Genomic DNA, 17,065 nt, shown 5'->3' with positions numbered 1-17,065 from the left:
ATTGTCTTTGATTTCTAATGGAGTGTACACTTGTATAAATACTGCATTCAACTGAAATATATGGATTCATTTAGATAAAAAAAAAAATAATGGCAAGATAAAGTCAGGAGGACATTATTGTGTAACATTTAGAATAGGACTTACTGTTTTCAAATATTGTGTTCAATAAACCCGTACTTCATGCAAATCTGGTTCATGTCTAGAAATCTTGCTTCAAGGTTTTTTTTCTGGGCAGAACTCTTCTTTCTGTTTAGATAGCAGCCAATCAATTCAGATGGCGCTGTACTCAGAGATTCGACTCTCATACAAGTGATAACATTTTATTTTGAGCTGTTTCAGTAATAAATTCAACATCTAAAGGTCAACAACCTAAACATCAACAACCCTTTAATATTATTTATATGACCTTTAGGAAATCATATTGCTGTTTATATGTGCCAAACACCTCTACGTTTGACCACCATGTGCTGATGTAACTACTTTCATTGGCTGTTTATTTTAATTACTGATGTTCCATCTCAGCAGTCTAAAGCAAGTGGCAGGTATTAACACTATACAACCTTTCCTGCATAAGGCTTATAGCACGATGCTTATAAAGAATGCTTGTTCTCTTCAAATCAATGAATGTTTATGAAAAGTTGGGAGTGCATAAAATATTCTTTGCACTAGTATCTGCAAATCTAAAAATGACCGTTAACACATCTTTAGAAATTTGATTGTAGATTAACTATTTAACCCTTTCAAAATTTAGGCAAAACGAACATTTATGAAGCATTGGTGATTATATTGAGATGAGGGAATTACAGTATTTCCACAGTTGTTATATTTAGCTCTACTTCAAAGCTTATTTTACAATTTTCAGACGTGACAGTGACATATATACGTGTCCTGTATTATTTTGAGACTCAAAAAAATAACAAATATACATCCATCATGTGACATGTCTTAAAATTAAACATGTTTATCCTATGTGCTCATCAAAGGTGATTTCTTAAAATCAAATCCTTTCAGGTGGGTGCGAGTAGGTTAAAAAGTGATACAAAACTCTGTTTTGGGCACCTCTGTGCAAAAACAATTAGTAGAGTAACACCACAGACAGTATTCCCAACAAAACAACTTCAAACAACAATTACACCATATAGTATTATTTTAATAATGAGCATGATCAAATCTAAGAATGTGATAGATAGTGACCTTCCAATACAATGCATATTCATTTCAGGGGTGACTTAAATGTTTGTCTTGTAACTTTTTTTTTGTAATATTTTTAGTATTTCATATATTTTCATGAATCTTTTGTTATATGACTATAGAAATCTGAAACCCTCACACGGTTCAATTCCGCTCTCCCACACACAAACACACAAAACAGCAAGCAGGTCCTAAAAAAATCACGCACAGAAACCATATACTCTTTTTTTGTTTGTTTGTTTTTCTTACTTTTAACAGTAAATCAGTAACATTAATTTTCAGGTTACACATTTGAGGCGTTCTTCGTTATTGTTATAATTATATGATCCTACGTTAAAGCTTAGCAATATACTGAGGACATAGGGGAGGAAAAAAGCGATAAAATGAAATCTGAAATAAGAAAGGACAAAGAACAAAAAAAAGGTGATGTATCTAAAGTGATTTCAAATAAAAAGCAGTGAATTGCTACATCTCTCAGATTGGCTTAAAGAAAAAGCGACCTCTGCTGGGTGGGGTTGGAACAGTAAGTAGTTACATCTCTGCTCTTTAAACATTAGGCGTGTATGGGAACAGAGTCTGAGCACTGGGCTCTGAACCGCAACGAAAACATTAGACTTTTTTTTTTTAGTCTAGCCAGTGACTATGTTGACTTCCCTTGGTTAAGGATGCATGGGATGTCGTCTCCCTGATAACGCTGTTTCAATTGAGGTATAGAACAGCCATTATTAAGCGGTTTCCGTAGCTTAAAATCTTAAGGCTCCAAGCAGGAAAAACAGAAAAGAAAAAACAAAACCTGTGACATAAGTGGCTTGTCACTGAACAAAATGTCAAGTGTTACATAATTCAAAAATATTATTTTTTTTATAACATTATCTTGTCAAGACATGTCATTGTCCCTTCTATGCAGTTGCACAATTCTCCACAAATGGGTTCAAACCACTCTGGATCTACAGAACGTAAAACTGGCCCATTACAGCTACTGATGCTGGAGATGCCCCCCAAACCAGATCGAGTCTGAACACCCCCCACTCCCTTACCTCTGGAAGTAGTTACATTTCTGCTCTTTAAACATTAAGTGTGTATGTGAACAGAGTCTGAGCACTAGGCTCTGAACCGCAATGAAAACATTACTTTTCCTTTCCTTTGTTTTTAGTCCAGCCAGTGACAATGTTGACTTCCCTTGGTTAAGGATGCATGGGATGTCGTCTCCCTGATAACGCTGTTTCAATTGAGGTATAGAACAGCCATTATTAAGCGGTTTCCATAGCTTAAAATCTTAAGGCTCCAAGCAGGAAAAACAGAAAAGAAAAAACAAAACCTGTGACATAAGTGGCTTGTCACTGACCAAAATGTCAAGTGTTACATAATTCAAAAATATTATTTTTTTTATAACATTATCTCGTCAAGACATGTCATTGTCCCTTCTATGCAGTTGCACAATTCTCCACAAATGGGTTCAAACCACTCTGGATCTACAGAACGTAAAACTGGCCCATTACAGCTACTGATGCTGGAGATGCCCCCCCAAACCAGATCGAGTCTGAACACCCCCCACTCCCTTACCTCTGCCATATCACATGACTAACATACACTCCACCATCATCCCTCCTGATACACACACATACATCACAGAATTCACTACCCACTCATTTAACCAACTCTGAAGGGCATGATGAGGAGCAGTGGGGCTGAAGAAACAAAAATATAGGACGAAATAAAAGACTTGTGCAGATATCAGTTGGTCAAAGGGGGGAGGGAGGTGTATGAAAACAATACCAAACGACAGAAAAGAAGAGAAAGAAAAAAAAGAAATCAAAATGATGACGCGACGTTGAGAGGTGCTAATCGACTTCAGCCCCCACAGGTGAAGCCGGAGGCGCAGAGGCTCGAGTCTGATGCTGGCTGAAGTCACCAGAATTAAATAGAAAAACATAATGATTGTTTATTTTTTTATATTTCATCTTGTGTCCTCTTTAAATTTAATCTTCAAATGGTCAGTCCTAAAACAACTGCTCATCATATGTAGGGGGCAGCCTTCTATTGTTTATTTCGGTTCTGGCGTTCCTGTGAGAGAAAGAAATGGAGGGAAAGTTACTTTGATGTACACAAAAACTATTTTCATTTCAAAATACTACTACTGCAGTCCAAGAATAAGAAGGCATAATTTTGTACTACTTTTAAATTCTCACACACAAGCCAGGGTTACCACAACTTTTCACCAATTAATTTCCTTTACTTGTACAGTTATTCATAATTTGGATCTTTAAAAACATTTACACTCATAAGGGGTGACTGATTTATTTATTCAGGTGTTTCATGTCAGGCCAGATTCTAAGTAGGGCTGGACAATAATTCAATATCAATATGTATCGCGATATAATTTTTTTCAATAACGGTGATATGATTTTTAAACACATTTCCGATATTTCGATATACATCACCAGTGTTTCCCATACATTGATTTATTTGTGGCGTTTGACTTCGTTGAATAAACATGAGCACTGCACGTTTCAAAATCAAAACGCGGCGCGGGTGTTTTATATGAATGTATCTCTGAAGGGAACCGACTGTCTTCAGAATAGTTTAGATGGCATTTTTATCTGATAAAGTAGCGTTCATGAGCAGAGCTGCTTTGTTTACAGCATTAATGGAGAACCCGTTAGTTCCACCGCTCACAGCGCCTCCTGCTGGCAGACAAGCAGTTTGCATTTTCAATAATAAACCCATTTCCAGCAACATGCTTTTGTTGTTGCTCTATTTTTCTAACTCGGAGCATGTTTCATACTCGTTATCCTGGTTAATGCACGTTCATAAATTTGTAGGTACAGACATCTGTTGTGGCCGTTCTTAGCCGTTTTTATGAGGCTTTTTTTTAATAGTGTTCATATCGATATCTGAATTAAATCGTATCGACCGAAATGAAGAAATATATCATGATATAAATTTTGGCCATATCGTCCAGCCCTAATTCTAAGGCAATTTTCATGTCAAGAACAGGGCAGTACATTGTAAAAATGATTTTTCAAAGTTGTAAATAAAACAAAGATTACTGGAGTGTTCAACAATAAAATATTATTTCAGTCTTTCTACTTCAAAATTTCATGTTTAATTCAATGCATTACTTCCAGTTTCTTTGTAATTATTTGTGAAATTTACTAGCAATTTCTGAGTGAAAATTGTTTCACTTCAATTATTTTTTTCCAGTGTATCAGTTAAATAAAAATAGTAAAACCATTAATAAACATATGGATAATTTACATACAGAAAGATAAAATCTATATTAGATTTTAGGTGCATTGTCAATAGGGCTGTCACGATTCGTAGATTTGATTAAGACTACTCGAATTTTTAAATCCTCGACTTCATTTTGCTCGCGTCGACTAACCGGCAAAATACCGAAAATGGCAAATTTCACGGACGAGAATCCATAAAACACATTATTAGACTGTTTCCCAAGGCTGCATGATATATTAAACCCATTTAAAAATCATAATTAAGCAGTCACATAATTGTGAATTCACAAACGCTACGATTTAATTAAATAATTATATGCGATGCAGTTCTAATACAGTATATGCCCTTTAATTATTTACATGCGTGTAGGTTAAGTACATGCGTCACACAGCGGCTCCGTTCACAGTAGTTCCACAGGAACTGTTATCATTTACATGTGTGGAGCGTCTCAAACTCCATCTCTGCATGTTGTTGTGAGTTTGGGTTTATTATAACGTTCATCTGGGAACGCAACGTGTGCCATTTCATCAGATTTGTAAGGTAAATCATTTATAAATCTACGCAAACACAGGGAATACATTGCGGTTTCAAAATAAAAGCTCAAACCCTCACTCCGAGTTTACACGGTTTGATGTCTACATATTCTTTTAATTACAGTGGCTGTAGCATTTCTGCCCTAAAGAAATGGCCAAATATTAAAAATTAAGTGGACATTTGAATTAAATGGTACTTGGTCAATATATTAAACAAATATTAGATCGCATCGCAATGTGTAAAAACAATCGTCAGGCCGTTGGCGCCCTCTGCAGGCCTTTGTTGTAATGCGTAATGTACGTTAGCTCTATTGTTTATAATACATTATGTATTTTAACAGTTTTGTTCAATAAAACCATTTGATTTCTTGCTTTTGATACTTTATTTGACCCAATTATTATTGCCTCATTGCTATTATATATGTATTTTAAGTAATTTTAAAGGCTATTGTTCGCTTACATCTATTTTTATTACCACAAAAAAAAAATTATAATTATAGGGCCCTATGAAATCAGATTTATTTCCAAATTCAGTTTTTTTCTATACTCTTTTTTTTTTTTTTTTTAATGGTTAAACTAAATTGTATTAATCAAAAAGCCCGTCTAATTAATTGAGTTTTACAGTTTTATCTTTACCAAATTCTGTTTTCCATTATTTTCTGGATTCCATTTGAATGGTTCCATTAAATTTTAATAATCAAAAGCATCTCCAATCATTTTTTTTATTTTTATTTTTTTTAAGAAATACTGCACATTTACATTTTTCTCCTAAATAAATTCTGATAAATAACATTTCTGGTAAATACTCATTTAAAAAGTGTTATTTTGATTATAATTTTATTATTAGTAGACTAGAACATGTGGATATGTTGTCATTCTTACACTATAATACTGAACTTTGGGTTCAGTGATTTGGACTATGAGATGGACACTTGCTTCTTGCACTTTACTTTTGCTTTAAAAAAAGGATTTCATAGAAATTTGGATTTCATTTGGTTTAATAAAATATTCTTAAGTAAAATTGTTGATTTTTTGTGGGAAATTAATCGTTTAGATTAATCGCTAAATTAGTCAGATTAATCTAAACAAAAAAAATAGTCGTTAGTGGCAGCCCAAATTGTCAAGCAAAATTCTAAAAGATTTCCTCTACACATTTTAATAAACAGTTTTTAGGGAATTTTCTAAGTAAAACTGTTGTATGAGATTAAACAATAGAGTTTAACAGAATATATTTTAAAGTCAAATGAGTGTTACAGGAGCAGCAAGATGAAAGTTATCTTCAATAAAAGGTGCAATGCATAGCCAGTGAAACACAAACAGAATGTTTTGTGCATAAACACAAAACATTCCAAACTTGGTCAATGTCTCTGACATTTCCAAATCTTCCATAACCATGTCAAACCTGGAAAACAATAAAAAAAAGAAAAGCTCACTTGATCAAGTCGGGATCGGTTTTGGAGAGGAGCAGGCTCTAGGTTCTGTCAGTGGAGATGAGAGAAAGAGATTAAAATCAATAATCCTTTGATACAAATCAAAAACATCAGCACTCTCTTAAATTCTTGTTGAATAAAAATCTTAATTAAATACTCAACATAAAACATTGCCAAATTAACCATATCCAGTCAAAAGCAGAAATCATTTACAGTGAATAAAACCACATTTAAAATGAGCAAAGTGGAGCCAGTTTAAGACAAATTTTTGCTTACTGTCACCAGAAATCTTACTGGTAAAATAAAATTTTATTAGCAGCTTGACCGCTACTTGATTAAAGCAAGAGCATCACACTCACAGTATTAAAAACCACCACTGAATGAAATATCAAAGACAGAACAATGAAATAACTGAAGCATCAACAGCAAAAGCAAAGAGCATCAACCATTCCAAAAACAACTAGGTATCTATTAGGGATGTGACAATTCTCAAAATTATATTGAACCATTCGGTATGTCATCCACGGTTCAATACACACTTGCGAATTGCATTTTTTCGGTTTTGCATTTTATAATTTCTGTGTGCTTTATTTCTCTCAGAATTGGCTCTGTTTGTGTGCCTGTGAGTCTATGTCAGGGATCCTCAAATCTGGCCCACAAGATTCACTTTCCTGCAGAGTTTAGCTCTAACCCTAACCAAACACACCTGAGCATGCTAATCAATGTCTTCACGATCATTAGAAAATCACAGACAGGTGAGTTTGATCATGCTTGAAGCTAAACTCTGCAGCGCATTGGCCCTCCAGGGCAAGATTTGAGGAACCCTGGTCTACGTGCTGAGATGAGGAAACCCGCTTATAATGTGCATTTGAAAAAGCAACACGCCAAACACCTTCCCTTGTAATGGCTTGCAATGAGAAGTGTTTCTAAACCGGTTGTCCATCAAAAAAAGAGAACATGATAATTTGTTTGTACTTCACAACATCAGTCGTGTGTTTGAAATAACTTCGTTTTGCGATCTGATGTGGCTTCTTAGCACAGAATGAGGCAGAAAATATATTCTATACTGTAATAAAGGCTGTGTTGATTAGCAATTGATTACAAATATATTTAATCATTATGAACAGTGTTGGGCAAGTTATTCTGAAAATGTAATCAAATTCCTGATTACTCCTTTTAAAAAGTAATTACGTTACGGGTCCGATTACTTTATTTCAAAAGTAATTAGTAATTAGTTACATTACTAGTTAAGTTACTTTTTTCTCCATGAAATTTATGAAATCCCAGCAAACACGCTCCCAATAAATATTTGTTATTAAAGCATCAACATTCACAGAACACTGTTATTTTTAACTAAAGCAAGCGGCTGCTGCGTGCATGGTTTGGCATAGCAGAATGCCAGCAAAGAGCGCTGCATTTATAATCTCAAAAAGACATCAGTTCATCGCAATCTCACAAATCTCTGTTATAACACAATAAATATATGCATAATCAATCTTTCATAATGTCTATAATTCATGTGTTATAATGAGGATTCGTGAGCACGCAAATTTCAGCACTGCATTGCTCAATGCTGCAAACACGTGTTATACCCTAAATAGAAACTCTGCATATGCTTGCACCTGTTCATCGTTTATATTTTATATTAGTTCATGTTGCTTTTGTGCAATAGATGAATAATTTATTTGTTTTAGATATTTTATGTTTAGATATTTCTATTTCGCGGAGTCCCGTGAATCATTTTATTCTCCCGCATCCCGCACACACACACGAGTGTCTACCCGCCCGCACCAGCACTCGCCCATCTTGTCCCGCGCCGCACTCTGTTGCGTCGGGTCTCGCGGGAGCAGGTTTCTAATCCACTGGCACATGACTCGACAGTGCGTGTGCTACATCTTTTTTACAATCTCTAGATTATAAAACACTGCATTCTGTCAGCAATGTAACGCGGCAGAAACGTATAGAGACCTCGGCTTGTAACTATACTCTAATTACTATTTTGAAAATTATAACGTGTTAAATTACTCTGTTACTAAAAAAAGTTATAAAATTACAGTAACGCGATACAAAGTAATGTGTTACTGCCCAAAACTGATTCTGAAAATACCCAAGATGGCTTGAAGAACACAGACAAACTAAACATTGTCGCAGTCAAGTGTTTATAGTGTTTATTTCATCATTCAAAAGGTTTGTATCTTCTTTTTATTCCGTTACAGCGATAGCAATGCCTTTGTCCATTAAAGATTTCCTGGAACGTCATGAGTTCTATTACTTTTGTGACGCATATGTGGCTACCAGTATGAATGAAACAGACATTACATGTGTTTGCAGTGCTCAATAACGGCCAATCCATCCTATTTTGGGTAAAAATAGGAAAAATAATACCTCTCTGAAAAGAAATTTTAAGTAAACGTATAATAATCCACATCTTTCTCCATTATACAGATGTTCACAGGAAGGTTTTGTTGTTAAATTGTTTAAAAAAAAAAAAATCACATTTTAAACTGCAAAAAAACACTATGATGTGCCAAGCCATCAGAACCGAACTGAACAGAAAACAGTGGTTAAAAATAGTGGTCGACCAATATTGTTTTTTTGACAGCCGATGCAGATATCTTTGAAAGCAGGGTGGCTGATGGCCAATATCATTTTTTTTATTTTAATTTATATTTAATCATTTGAAAATGGATTAAAAATAATAGTGTAAAATAAACACACTTTAGAAGACAAAGCATTTTTCTCAAATAAATAAATATTTAATAAAAATCTAATTAAAAAGGAAGTAAACACTGTAACCAACAAGGCACTCAGTATTCTGGGAAGTTTGTGTGCATTGGTAATCATTTTTATAATTTAAAAAAAAATAAAGCCAAGGTAACACTCATTTTACATACAGCACACCGTGAAAATGACATGAATATGGCAGTGGGCAAATGCATAAAGTGTAGCATAATTTAAAATCACGAGTTTAAAGTTTGTCGATCGTGCGTCTCCAGTAAAGCTGAACTCTCCTCCTGTCAGCATTCAATTCACACAGACCGACCTTCACACAGAGAACACGCGATCATGCAGGATACAAATGCACACTTCTCAAGATCTCACAAATGTATCCCACTAAATTTGCAAGGTTTTTGAAATTAGATGTTTATTAGACATTCACAGATTTGTTTAAATTATATAAATGCGTATTTGCTGAATGCAAATGAGAACGTATTATAATGTTTGCTTTTCTATTACTAATAATATAAAAGCAATCGTTATATAATTTTAATTATTTTGTTTAAATGTTCTATCTGATTATTAGATAGACTTCTATCCGTATTTAGACAGAACTGTTCACGACAACAGCGAACATAAAAACGGGAGAATGTGAGCGGTGCGCGTGCTCAGGCGCTGCCGTTCTCAGCACCGTCAGAATAAAAGTCCCTGCCTCGAACACATCGGCCAAACAGAAAAACTTATCGGCCGATGCCGATATTTGAAAAACGCCTTGCCGATATATCGGTCGACCACTAATTAAAAACCAAGGTATGTATTGAACTGTGGGCTAACTGTATTGTTGTATCCCTAGTATCTATGATCTACGGCATTTTAAATCAGCTGTAACCTTTACACTGGCAGTTTCAGTGACATGAACAGTAGCCTGAACCTTTCACATGCTGTTCAAAGTTCTTTGGTTAATCACTACTTATGGTCATTCACCTCTAAACAGAAATATTTTCCTTCAGCATATGCATCTCTAAATCTTAAAGGAACACTCCACTATTTTTGAAAATAGGCTCATTTTCCAACTCCCCTAGAGTTAAACAGTTGAGTTTTACCGTTTTCGAATCCATTCAGCCGATCTCTGGGTCTGGCGGTAGCACTTTTAGCTGTAGCTTAGCATAGATCATTGAATCTGATTAGACCATTAGCATCTCGCTCAAAAATGACCAAAGAGTTTCTATATTTTTCCTATTTAAAACTGGACTCTTCTGTAGTTACATCGTGTACCAAGACTGACGGAAAATTAAAAGTTGCAATTTTCTAGGCCGATATGGCTAGGAACTATACTCTCATTCCGGCATAATAATCAAGGAACTTTGCTGCCATACCATAGGGGCAGCAGGCACAATGATATTACACATCATTAGCTAACGATGCAGATATTATTAAGATGGCAAAAAAAAAAAAAAAAGGAAAAAAAAATTACCTTTCTTACCACCTCTTCCTCCTCCTGCCGTTTCTCGTAGTGTGAGAAGTCATCGAAGATGGAGGTGGTGTGTTTGTAGGTGGCGATGATCTTCAGCACCTGCTTGGCCTTCTCCAGAGGCACCTCCTGCGTGTCACGGGAGTTGGTCACGGGCTTGTTGTCATTGTTCTCTAGGCGGATGTGCCTGAGCTGGCTGTTGGGCACGTCTTTAACAAACAGCCAGTCCACATCGAATTTGCCCTTCCACTTGTCCTGTGCCCAAACGCCGGCACTGGTGCCGTAGTCTACAGGTGAGCGCATCTCTGCCACGCCGCAGAAGTGTCCGCTGCCATTGACACTGAACAGCAGATAGACAGGACCCTTGCCGTTGATGACGCGAAAGGCCGAATCCAGCCGCTTGTTACCGTGTTCCGTGCTGCACCAGATGGAGTACTTGATGGAGCGGTGGATGTCGTCCTCCGAGTAGCTCTTAATGATGAAAACCCGGCCATTTTTCAGGTTCCAATCAAAGTCCTTGGGATTGTAGCTGTGCGCCGCACGCAACTTTTCAAGGACCGGGTGGGATTCGATAGCACCGGAACCCGGAGGTCCGCCGCCACCACCGTTGCCGACCCCTCCGCCGCTCGACGAGCCACTGCTGTCCACGCTGCCGCCCCCACCATAACCAGGGTTGCGGTTACGTGGGGCAACCCACCGGGTTTGAGGGGGAGGAGCAGGGGTGTGGTTCTGGTAAGGCTGTGGAGGGGGCGGACCTTGCATCGCCATCTGCTGAGCAAGTGATTGGGCAGACGGTATAGGGGGCTGAGGTGGAGGCGGGAGCCCGTGATGGTGAGGCGGTAGGTGACCCTGGGAGTGGAGCAGAGGCTGCTGCTGGTGGTGGTGGGGCGGCAGTGGTGAGGCCACTTTAGTCACAGGCCCCTTATTATCCCAGGTGCCAATATCCATGTTGTGTTTGATGGGTGGTGGGGGCAGTGTGCCTCCAGCCATGGGCATCCCCGGCTTGCTCTTGACTTTCAGTTGCTGAGGCTTGGCCGGTTTGCTCGCAATGGCCGCCCAGGACGTGGGTTTGGGAGGCGGCATCCCGATTGGAGTCCCGCCGTTACCCGTGGCTACCGGCCCTCCACCGATCACAGAGCCCACCGTCTTCACTCCGGAACCACCTCCAGTCATATCACCGCCAATCTTCAACCCTACCATGCCCTGCTCTAAGCTATTCATACCTGGCGCCTTATTCAGGGTGTCGCTTGGGAAGCCCGTTTGCCCGTCAGGTACCAGGGTGCCACCTAATGAACTGGGCGGGTAACTGTAACTGCCCCCGTATGCAGAACTCTGAGTCTGCTGGCCCTGGGAGCCGCTTGTACCCCAGGCAGAAAATGCTGGGTTTTCAGGGAAAAAGTTAAAGCGGTGTGGATAGATGCTACTGCCCAGACCCCCTGGCTGTCCGAACACAGTGTCATGCATGAAGTGATGATCCCCATTGCTGAGGGGGGCGTAAGGAGTGAGGTACGGGATTGGCGGATCTCCGCCAGTGGACCAGGGGGCCTCGCTGAGGGGGTACGGGAATCCAATCGAGGGGGCATAGTAGCTAGACAGGTATGGGTCGGTCATTGATTGGTAACTGTTATTCTGAGGGATAAACATAAATAGAATTGTTAGAATTAATAATGAGAAAATGCCAACTAATTTCAAACAGCATAAAAACAGAGCAGACCTGAATCTTAGCAAACACTCCACACTTATAAGGAAATTAATTTAAACTCCAGAAATTTAAAAGCAATGACGTAGTATATTGTACAACTAGTTCCTTTTAGTAATGAACTGTGGTTGAAGTAATGTATTAGCAAAAAAAAAAAAAAGAAAATTTTCCCCAGAGTTAAAAAAAAAACCTCGGTAAAACCTAGTTGGTTAATATTATTTTATTACAAGTTATTTACTTTTTTTTTTTATGTACAGACAAATTTCCCAATGTAAAACATAGTTAGTTAGTTATTATTATTCCTCTCTTCCTTAGTAAAAACAGCAGAACAGTTATTTCAGAGACAGATAAAGTAATTCTACTTTAAAAATACTGTTTTTACATGCACAAGGACAACGCACTTGAAAAAAAAAAAAAAGAAGCATATTCAGTATTTTGTTTTCTTAAAAATATCAAAAACATGCTTAAAGGGTTAGGTCAGCCCAAAATGAAAATTCTGTCAGTACTTACTCACCCTTATGTCGTTCCAAACCCATAAGACCTTCGTTCATCTTCGGAACACAAATGAAGATATTTTTGATTAAATGTGAGAGCTCTCAGACCCTGCATAGGCAGCAACGCAAATGTAATGTTCCCAGGTCCAGAAACGTAGCAAGGACATCGGTAAAACAGTCCATGTGACATCAGTGGCTCAATTTCAGTTTTGCGAAGCTACGAGAATACTTTTTGAGTGCAAAGAAAACAAAATATATATTTTTTCAACAATTCTTCTCCCCCAAGTTACATCTTTCTTCATTTTAGAGTATCACAATGCATTCGCATGGTTTCCCATAAGCGTAAACAACGCTGATTACGTTCATGCATGAGCTTTCTCCCCCAAACATAAACAATGCTGATTACGTCGATTACGCTCTTGGGTACTCTCCAAAATGGCAGAAGATGTAACTCGGGAGAGAAGAATTGACCTATCGGTAAGCCCCTCCCCTCGAACGCAGATGAGCCAATGGCAGTCGAGTATAAGTTGCACAAGGAGCGGAACTCGGACATCTTTAGGTTTCAGCGCCATAGAGAAACATTGAAAGATCCGAAACTCGCATCGGTTTGATGGTGTTTATGCTACAAAAATGGAAAAATTATGTGCCTAGGGTGCTTATAACACTAATTCCAGTTATCCTGAGAGGATAGGCAATGAAATTAATTTTTTCATTTCTTAAAGTCAACCAAAACAGAGCAAAATGTCCCTAAGCATTCAACCCCAATCACAATGACGATGAAAACGTTCATTTTCTGGTTGTCATATTCATTAAGTTACCCTTTTCATCTGCTCAAGCAGAACATTAATGTCATCTTGTGCTTCAACAAGGTATCCCTGGCTAAAACTAGCTAACGGTAAAGTTAATGAGTCCATGCTAACGTACAAACCTAAATAGCAAACTGTTCTCACGTCATGTACCATGCAGTGAAAGTCAAAAACGCATAAACGAAGGTCTATAATAGAGTGCCTCTCCATATTAATCTGGTTAAATGTAAATTAATTTAATCTTACTCTGTGGTATATGAACGGCGTTGATCCTGCATGTTGTCATTGTGATCGTGGCGACTGTAAAATAATTCTCCCGTTTGCCTTGTGATCTGAATTTTTACATTTATTTTAATATCTTTTATATATCCCTCTGTGGCATATTTAAGGTCCCACTTGAAGGTCCATCTGTGTCCCAAATTTACCAGAAATACTTCAGAAGAAGGTTTTCCCTGACAGCTGTCATTTTAAGACAGTGAGCAACGTTTGTTTGTCCGAGTGAGCAACAGTAACTAAGGGGGTGGGGCTTACCGATAGGTCAATTGTTAAATAATGTTATTTTTGTAATGTTATCACAAAACTGAAGTTGAGCCACTGATGTCACATGGATTGTTTTACCGATGTCCTTGCTACGTTTCTGGACCTGGGAACATTAACGTTGCTGTCTATGCAGGGTCTGAGAGCTCTCACATTTCATCAAAAATATCTTCATTTGTGTTCCGAAGATGAACGAAGGTCTTACGGGTTTGGAATGACATGAGGGTGAGTAATTACTGACAGAATTTTCATTTTGGGCTGAACTAACCCTTTAAGCTGAGAAGCAAAACTGTAAAAACATAAGATGTTTTCAGAGAATACATGTTGAATGAAATGTTTTTCCCTCCATTTCTAAGACAAATACAAAAACACATTTCTCACCGGATTAGACTGGCCAGTGAGGTATGGTTCAAAGTCATTGTCATGGACCGTTTCCTTCTGATGAAGAGAGCCATTTTGCACTGAAATAAAGAATGATGTTAAACATCAGGGTTACCGTTCAGACCTGTACATCTGATAACAAACTCAAAGCACATGCTAAATCCAACAGCCTTCTCTGTCTCTTGGAAGATATCACTTTACCAAAGCTCTGCTATTCACATTTTAGATCTTCAAAAAATGTTAAACGACTACAGTAATGTGTATTTCACCACACGATCTCAGTGAGTCATTCACTACATGTTCTGCTACAGACAATAGATGAAGAGGATCATCTAAAAATTACACAAAGCCAAAGGACAAAAATTCACAACTACAGTAGTTAATGCTACAGAATTATGAAGCATAATCAATTTAATGTGTTCAAAAGCCAAGCTCCCATTGCCAATTGATGTGTCAGAGTGGTGTTAATCCAACAGGAGCAGTTCTGGACTGCTAGGAGGTATATGGCTCCATCAGGTGATTGAGCTCTCAGACAACATTATTTGAATGATATGAGAGCAACACAGCAACCAGGCATTGATATAAGTCAGAGAATGAATGCCCAAACTTGACTCAACAGCCATAGCCAAAGGCATTAATACGGGTAAAAGTGGACTTAATGTGAATTAAAGAGACTATCCTGGACGTTTTATTTCTAAACCTGTATAGACATCTATATTATAAAGCAAACTTACCTTTAGCGTCTTGCCCTTTGGATGTCTTCCCATTCAGTAGATGATCAGAGGTGGGTAAAAACAAGAAGATAAAATCATTAAAACCTTTATATTGTTGTTTTAATCACGAGCTCTTCGTGTTTAACATGTTAATACTACACAACGTTTCAGGTTCTTAATCCACATCGACTCCATCATCACCAATAAATCAATGCACTATCAGCAGTCGCTCGTCATTCGTTATTAAATAGAAACGAGGGCTTAAATTGATATTTATTTAGACAATCATGGAATTGACGTTCACCCAGATAGCTAACCATTTCGTCGACCACGTATATCAGCCCAAGTCCAGAGAAAACAGGTTATAACTCTCGGAAGCTGATGAGAGAGATTGTATACTAAATGAAGTTGTATCCTGACGGTACACTGGAGCAGAACGCATTTTGCGATGTGTCGAACGGAAATATCGGTTTAGACCGAAGAAACGCGATGTAATATTCAATACACGAGTGGAAAAAATGCTAACTCGTTAGCCATCGCGCTTGTGTGAAGCAAGCAGAAGCAGATGCCCGTAATGTCTCCGCAGAAGCGGCGGAGGCTGCACGCGTATTCCCTGCTCCTCCTCCTAAAGGCCTTAGCGACGCCGTTGCCACTCCAACCTACCTGTGGGTCAATACTGGTGGTAGACATAATTCATCAAGAGGGCCTCTTTAGGTTCAGCAAGAGTCTTGCAAAGAAAAAAGAAGCAACAGCGAGGGTGCTCGGCGTAACCCGAAGCCCGTGGGTTCCTCGCGGCTCCGTGCAGGGTGAACTGCGCTTTTTTTCAGCAAGTTCCACGACTTGATTTCGGCGATCCGGTCCTCTCGAGCGCACTAAAAGTCCAGCCTGAGGATGTTTCTGAGAGGGTCAGAGGCTCTGCGGTTTTGGGGTTTAATCCAATGTTGTCACACGCCGAGTGTAAATTTATTTCAAAGTGTATAAATATTTTTTTTCCTCTTCCCAGCCCGCAGTTATTGTGCACCTCTGTTCACTTCCGCCCAATGGCCGCTCCATCCGGGATCTGCGCGGAGGGACTGACGCCACATGGACCGGGTGGCCACGCGGAGGTGATCAAACTGAGAAAATTGGAAAAAAGCTATCACTTAATAAATGTCTTGTTTATCTTAGTAAATAATTTCATATTTGTTCTTCCTTCTAATAATTGGCTAAAGAAATGTAAAGTGTAGTATATTAAGTTAGGCTACTAAATGAGAGGGCTGTACATATTTTGTCAAGTTATTTTACCTATAATTACATATTTATCTTAATAGTATACATATGTCTGTTATAAATTATTTAAAATAATAATAAAAACTAAAAATATAGATTATGCTTTTATGTAATGAAAACCAGGGGCGGCTCTAGAAAATATTTTTTAGGGTGGCAAAGGGGTGGCATGGTTAGTTGGTTAGGTTAGCATGCATAGATAGGTTAGCATGCATAGTTTTTGGGGATTTATGGTCTGACATACACAGTTGTGTTCACAAATATTGTATTACCATTAAGTAATCATTTATACTGTTTAAAATGAAAATTAAATAACCAATTTCAATATCCATCATGGCACCAAGTCAATGCACAATATAAAAAACTTCAACAGGTTATAAATGTTTCTGAGCTTATATCACTAAAGAAGACATGCGGTATCTATTAAAATTGCATAGGCTACTTAGATGGTATAATCACGTTTAGTGCAAGTTTAAGAGCAACAAAACCTTTTTAATTTCCTAACATTAGAAAGAAATACAATAATACCAAAGCACTGAAACTGGATACATTTTGAAAACAATGTTTGATTTTCTGTTATTAACAGAGGTGG

At 37.8% G+C, this 17,065-nt stretch overlaps 1 protein-coding gene across 4 annotated transcripts in view; it reads right to left on the bottom strand.

Moving 5' to 3' along the window:
- Nucleotides 1-1,806: 1,806 nt before the first annotated feature.
- The window catches only part of LOC107549491 (YTH domain-containing family protein 1-like), a 15,924-nt gene continuing 665 nt past the window's right edge, over nt 1,807-17,065 (bottom strand). The window contains exons 1-7 of one of the 4 annotated variants that reach the window (XR_001604566.1): nt 15,871-16,341; nt 15,229-15,253; nt 14,495-14,574; nt 10,581-12,206; nt 6,392-6,436; nt 2,755-3,255; nt 1,807-2,228 (exon numbers count right to left, since the gene is read on the bottom strand). Coding sequence is in view for 3 of the 4 variants with exons in the window: in XM_016230605.1 (XP_016086091.1) it covers nt 3,229-3,255; nt 6,392-6,436; nt 10,581-12,206; nt 14,495-14,574; nt 15,229-15,253; nt 15,871-15,897 (1,830 nt within the window). In the remaining variant the exon portion in view is untranslated. Of the gene's footprint in view, nt 2,229-2,333; nt 3,256-6,391; nt 6,437-10,580; nt 12,207-14,494; nt 14,575-15,228; nt 15,254-15,870; nt 16,346-17,065 lie in introns of those variants that run through there. The other 3 variants (XM_016230623.1, XM_016230605.1, XM_016230616.1) reach the window with 3 other exon arrangements.

Source organism: Sinocyclocheilus grahami, unplaced genomic scaffold, assembly GCF_001515645.1.
Source record: "Sinocyclocheilus grahami isolate Dianchi unplaced genomic scaffold, SAMN03320097.WGS_v1.1 scaffold16.1, whole genome shotgun sequence".
In the NCBI taxonomy this organism is placed as follows: domain Eukaryota; kingdom Metazoa; phylum Chordata; class Actinopteri; order Cypriniformes; family Cyprinidae; genus Sinocyclocheilus; species Sinocyclocheilus grahami.
The sequence above is the reverse complement of the archived record's forward strand: the minus strand, read 5'-3'. Positions and strand labels throughout refer to the sequence as shown.